The 6,857-nt window shown below is 42.3% G+C and overlaps 1 protein-coding gene across 1 annotated transcript in view; it reads right to left on the bottom strand.

The window, feature by feature from the left end:
* Positions 1-572: 572 nt before the first annotated feature.
* The window catches only part of UBR7 (ubiquitin protein ligase E3 component n-recognin 7), an 85,199-nt gene continuing 78,914 nt past the window's right edge, over positions 573-6,857 (bottom strand). The window contains exon 11 of the mRNA XM_069208220.1: positions 573-2,139. Coding sequence (XP_069064321.1) covers positions 2,047-2,139 — 93 coding nt within the window. The 3' untranslated portion in view covers positions 573-2,046. The remainder of the gene's footprint in view (positions 2,140-6,857) is intronic.

Below are 6,857 nucleotides of genomic sequence, written 5' to 3'. Positions count from 1 at the left end.
CATTAATAAAGTAACTAATGCTGGAGGATGGTATTTAACTCTAAAAGCAATTCTCTACGATTACTACCTTCGTTGAGTTAAAGAACACCCACTCAGCATGGTGTTTTAAAGGAAGTCATTCTGCATGCCATGGTTATATTAGGCAAAAACAACCTGAACACAGGAGGTGCTGGTGAGGCAGATTTGGAAGGTATGGGTTAGGGAAAGCACAACTCAACTGTAGTGAAGTTTCCCTTTGCTGGGCTTTTTGCTCAAGAAATTAACCAGATGAGTCCCGGGTTTGTTAGAATATTCAATAGCATGTAAATGTGTAATATAAACCAATTCCAGGGAACCAATGATATGGGTGCTTAACTGGTTACTCCAGTTCCTAACTTTTGTATTGCCGTATGCTAACAAATTAGTCACATCTTGGAATCTGAGTTAGTATCAGTAGTTTTTTTTCCCCCCACTAGCATCTTTGCAAATACAATGTACAAGGAACTCTTGAAACCAGTCGCTTTTAATGCAGGACTAAAATTAGTCAAAATGCTGGGACCCACTATTCTTGTTTAAAACAATTTCAGAGAAGATACTCGTAACAGAATTTATTGAATTATAATACTGAACAACTTGTACAAAATGCAGAGAGCAAAAATTATTTAACACAAATCAAACCACTAAAATTTAGCTTTGTGTAAAAGTTTGGAAAAAAATAAAACACTTGGTGGTGTTTCTATCCAAGAGAAATTCATTACTCTAAACTGCATGAAACACAACTTAATAAAAATCAAATGTAATAACCTTTCCAGGAAATCATACATGGCAACATTTGAAGACTGGTTTTAAATGGCCTAGACACGTGTTTCTAGCAAATATTTGGAATCAACAGTAACAGAAGTTTGGAAGAGAAATACCAACATAGTATTAGCCCTCCATCTAACTAGTCGTCCTTTTGCTCCACTTCAGCCTTAATTCAAATATCCGTTTATGACACCGCTTTAATCCGATATTAAACCACAAGGATGCCGAGGGTTCTATCATTTTATTTTTCTATCAGATGAAAACGCTGCACTTGGCAATAAACGAAGTAGATACAAATATTTGGGTCCCTGTCCCAGGTAACATACCACAAGAATATTTCTTGACCAAGGCAAACATCTTCCGTGACTAGTACATCTATCAATTGCTTCTCTTGTGGAGAATACTTTAGGACAATTATAATTCCACTGTGGCACTGAAACCCTAGTTTGTGATGGGTGCCAACTACACAACATAAACTATCTTTTACCTGATCAAGTTTTACAATAATACAAAGTAAGAAAATGCAGCTAATAATTACTAGAGGAAAGAAAGTACGAAAGCAGAATATGCTACTTTCTTCTTTCAAAAGCCCAGTAAAATTATCGGCGTTTATAAGAACAACCCAAATTGTATCAATAGATGAATGACAAATCAAGTTAGTGGCTTCTTTAAACAAAGAACAGTGGCTGTTCTCTGAAGAAATGCGACCAACTGTTCGACACACATTTTATAAACATGGGTAAATGTAAAATCAAGTGGAGAGCTGTGCACTTGAAAACCAAAAGGATAAAAGTGGGCGTTTACATTTTGATTCGTAATCTTAACAGTTATTTTACTAATACGGAGATGAAGGTTTCATAGCAACGAAAAAGCACATATTCAGCTGATACAGCCAAAATAGCATAGCTGCAGAAACTTTCCTATATCGGAAAATCTTTTGCATCACGGCAGCTCTGCCTACAAAGACAGGGGAAATACAAGTACAACTTATCTAAAATCAAAAGTTTAAAATATACTTTCGTACGCAGCACAAGAAATGCATGTTCAAAAAAAAAAAAAAGTGTTTTTCTTGCTCTCTGGTAACCAAAGAAAACATAAAAGGAGTAATTACATGTTCATAGAAAGCAACATGGCCCAGTCTCAACATTGGATGTAGAGCAAGATATTCAAAGACTTGTGGGAAGAATCAGGTTTTAAATTATGCAAAGTGGCTAGAGCAATTGTTAGCACACGGGATGGCTAATTCAGAGCACTGGCCCACATTTAACGGCAGTAATACTGCATCTCGTCAATCCGCCTTTTCTTCTTAGACCGCAGCTCTTCAAAAAATTGCTGTATGTCCTCCGTTTTAACAACCTGTTGGCAAGCAATACAAGTAATTGAAAAAGCTGTTTAAGGCAGTGGGAATAGTTACAAAACAAAATATTCCCAGACCCTCCCAGTCCCCCAATTCTAATACGTGGCTAAATGGGTAAACGGAACGATATCATAGCAGTGAAACGCAAACAGCTTGCGTTTTAAGCATCTCCATTTTTTAAAAGTTTAAAATGGATGGGAGGCATGCACACATAAGAGTAACCCACTGTCTATTAGGTACAATACTTATCTGCCAGGGTACAGCAAGCAACTCTTTCGAAAATAAATTAGGATCGGATGTATTACTATTAAGCAATACTCCACATTTTCAAAGAAGAATGCCCTCAAGACATCCCACCAGTGGAATGAATATTACGGAAAAACAGTCTAAACCCAAACTTTACACTGGAAGCCAGCGACATTTTTATTAAGGGTACTGGTCTCCGCTCATCTAGTTTTAGTAAAAATATAAATAAAAAAACATTGCTCCAGAAGGACTATTCACGTACCCTAAGCGTCATCCACACAGGGACATCCACTCTAGAATTCATACCTAAGAATTTAATTTTTTAAAAATGGACAGATCACAACATTTTCCTTCAGCATTATTATTATTATTTTTTTTTAACTGAACAGAAAACACTGCACCCAGCATGGAAAGTCTTTAATTTTGTTTTTTTAAAGGTGAATTAACACCACTTGGGTCCATTGAAACCCTTCACAGAAGCAATTATCCTCTTTACAGAAGGAGCTAGAGTCCGCAAATCATCTCAATAGATTTCTGTTCTTACAGTGAAGGTCCACCCCCGTGCCCCACTTAACACCTCAGTACGTGGCTTACATATGGCAGGTCAGATACAGTAGTTGCATTTCATCTACGAGAAGGCACCAAAAAGCCGGACATTGTTTTTTTGAACAGAAGAGACTGATTAAGATTTGGATTCTACCCCCAGTGCTGTTGTGCCTTACATGGCAAACCAGAAGAGAGATGTGGACAAACATTCAGTATATAGTACTGTACAACATAAGCTGCAAAGATTAGCACAGGGGAAAATGCCAAGCAACATGAAATGCCAAGCACATTGCTTTCCGAGCTAACAACTGCCTACATTTTGGACTGCAAACCTTACTTCAACGTACCGGATTCTGCACTTCCACTTCACTTTGGAAATCTTTTCCGATTAAAGTATGTTTTTTAAAGTTAGAAAAAAAATCCAAAAGTGTGAGCTTTCTTTACTGGCCCAAAAATAGAACCCTTAAGTATAATCGGCTCTACACCAACATTTTTAATGTTTAACTATGGCTTCCATTACAAAAACCAATTCGTAAAATAATAATAAAAAAAAAAAAAAATGCCTTAAAACAATATCGCAGGATGCCACAGCAATCTTTCAAAAGGCACTGTGCATAAATATTTAATTGCCACTTTAGGGGGACGGGTTCTAAATGTTTTTCTGCGACTCACTAAAAAGGCCCTACATTAGCCAAAGGAAGGCCTGACCCCTGGCCATGAACAGTAGACTGTACACAGGGTATATGCCTCCTTGCTGAGCACGCTTCATCTTCCATGAGTCCTAGGCCTAGCCCATGGTCATGCCCGGCACCTGCCACCATTGCTACCAATTCTGCCGTAATGACAGTAGAGGTATCTGGTGGCTGATCCAAATGCAGTTAAGTCCTTTAACCTACACCATGCCAGACTCCACTATATATAGCTTTTCGGTGTGACCAAGGTCTGGCCGGCAGGTATGCTCACCATGGTCCCCAACTTTCACCATGCACATTCGTTACTGTGCATACATCCTTTCCTATTGTTTTTTTTTTTGTTCCACACTTTAGTTTGGTGGTAACATTATATCCATTTTAATTTTAAGGAGAATATTTCGATTTCGGCCACGCCCCTCATCTTCCCTGGGATAAGACGAGACTCACCATGTCCACGTATTCTTTAGTCACCCACCACTCTGTAAAACTTTAAAATATTTGTTCAGGGCTGCTCACTGTACAGCATAATGGCAGCCACAACGAAATTACAGAATTTTTCCCATCACCAAGCAGATTCTGAGCTTCTCGGGATACCACATGGCACTTGAGTTATTTCTAGAACCTTCTCTCCATTTCTATAACGTATTGCAAATTATGTGAGTCGATCCTCCCTCCTGCTCAATAGTTTTGTTGAAGAAACAGTATGACCTATTTATGCTCCATAGGCTTGTATTGAAAGAAATGTCTAGAAGACAAACAGTGTTTAAGAGAAAAGTGCATAATAGCCATCTAAAATTGTATGCATTTTAGCATTACATGCTCCAATTGGTTTTTTGAGAGCCCTGGTTGGTTGAAATGCCAATTGTTGCCCGGTTTGCTGTGCCGCTTGCTATCTGTGTGCGCATTAAATGCACATTACTTTCAGGCCTCCTGACACTTTTCATTTTAACTGATGGCAGACTGTCCGTGGGAAAACCACTTCATGTAGAGAAGACAGGAGTGTGCGGGATCGGACTCTGTACAACACCCCCAGGTGTAAGAAGTTTCTCCTGTTGGAATAGGGTGTAGCACAGCCCAACACTGGAGCTGTTGATTTGGCTGAACAGTGAGCATGTTGAACAAAAATTCTAGGTGAAGTCTAACTGTACTTACTATATATTTATTCCATTTCTATTTCTCCAGATCACTTGAACCACAGGAAAAAGGAGAAAGACCAATTACCTGAGGGAGGAGGATCGGCTGGATAGGTTTGCTCATAAGAGCTTGGGGCAGCCGCTGATGCACCTGTAAATGGAGTGGTGCCTGTAGGACCATCAGCGACTGGAGAATAAAACGGTAACGGCACAAGCTAGCACTGCGATACGGGTGACTGACAGTAAAGCACCCAGGAGTGGCGAGAGCAATTACACAAAAGGCACCATGATTCAATCCAGGCTATGTCTGTTCCAGGACGTAAAGCAACCAAAAAAAAATTAACTCCCCCCCCCCCCACCTATACTCTGGAAAGTAGAAGACAAACCACATAACAAATGTCCAGAAGGCATTTCCTGTCTCCCCATTCAAGTGGCTATCAATGAGGGCCATTCTGCTTTTCTCCCTTTGGGAGACTACGTGGCAGCAGAATTATGGTCCATGTTCCTTGGAACCACTCAGAATTGATAAGCAGAAATAAGCAATCCCCCAACATCAAAAGGAAACCCTACTAAGTTCCTAAAAAAGTTAGTGTGATACCCACAGACCGAATTAGGCTGATATGAATCAGCTCCCGTGAATGGTGGTGCCAAGTAAAGTGAGATATAGGTTGGCGTAATCAGCATAGACCTGGCAATAAAGTGGCATGGAGTGTGCGTGTCTGTCTGGTGTGTGATGGACACCTCTGGTGTTAGCACCTTATACCAGGTCCAGGCATACCCTATTAGTGAATGTAGGCAGTGTCTAGGAAGCCAGAGCTCTCTAGCTGTGGAAGAGCAGACAATTGGGGTACTGTCCTCCAAAAAGAGGCAAGGGCTCGGCCTCTCCCAAGTTGGACAGCTGGCAAAGAGGACCACTACAGACGACCACGTGTGATGCAGGATCCACACTGTTCCAGAGGAGAGCAGATCCATGCAGCTGGATGTTGTTGCTGTAGGTGCCTGCAGATACAGGGGAGGGATTCCTTCAATCCAAGGGAGATTTCTTCTTGGTTCAAGCTGAAGTCTCGCTGACCCCAGAGGATGCACAGCCAGGGAAATGTTGCAGTTGCGAGAAACAGCCAAAGAAACAATGTTGCAAGCCGAGGTCGTCTCAGAAGTTGCAGTCTTGTTGGTTCCTGAAGAGGCCAGAAGTAGAAGTAAATGGTGCAGAGGAGTCCTGGTGTAATCTTGCACATCAAATCTGGGGACCCACCCGCAATGGCCCTAAATAGCCCTAAAAGGGGGGTTTGGTCACCTGACAAGGTGATCACCTATCAGGAGGTGGTGACGTCACCTGCCTGACCTGGCTACTCAGATGCTCCCAGGGGGCCTCTGCACATTTTGGTTTCAAGATGGCAGAACAGAGTAGCCACCTGGAGGAGCTCTGAGCACCACCCCTTGGGTGGTGGTGATGGACAGGGGGGTGGTCACTCCCCCCTTTCCTTTTTCCAGTTTCGTGCCAGACCAGGAACTAAATATGCCCTCCAAAGTAAACCGGTGTCTTGGGAGGCTACCCCTCACAGGCCTTGTAACACCTATTTCCAAGGGAGATTATGTTGCCTCCCTCTCCCACAGGAGATACTTTGTTCTGCCTTCTCCTTGTTGAGCTGGTCAAACACCAGGAGGGTAGAAACCTGTGAGATGGTTGGCAGCAGCCCTGACTGCCTGGGAAAATCCCAGAAGACTGGTAGGAGCAATACTGGTGGGTCCTCTAAAGCAGTGTTGTCCAACCTTTTTATCGCTGCGGACCGGTAAATGTTGGATAATTTTTCCGTGGCCCGCTTGCCCCATTGTGTGACAAGCGGGCCACGGAAACATTATCAAACATTTACCGCCCGCCACAGTGGGGCGGCCCGGTGCCGATTGATCCACGGACCGGCACCGGTCCGCGGCCCGGGGGTTGGGGAACACTGCTCTAAAGAGCCCCCAGAGTGCATGGAACCATACAACTAATACTGGCAACAGTATTGCGGTATGATTCCGTCATGATTGATAACAAACATGCCCAGGTTCCTCCAGGACCCACACCTTCTGTCCATGCAGCCGGACATCGTTGCTGTA

Source organism: Pleurodeles waltl, chromosome 9, assembly GCF_031143425.1.
Source record: "Pleurodeles waltl isolate 20211129_DDA chromosome 9, aPleWal1.hap1.20221129, whole genome shotgun sequence".
NCBI lineage: Eukaryota > Metazoa > Chordata > Amphibia > Caudata > Salamandridae > Pleurodeles > Pleurodeles waltl.
Note: the sequence above shows the minus strand (reverse complement) of the source record. Positions and strands in the feature narration are given on the sequence as shown.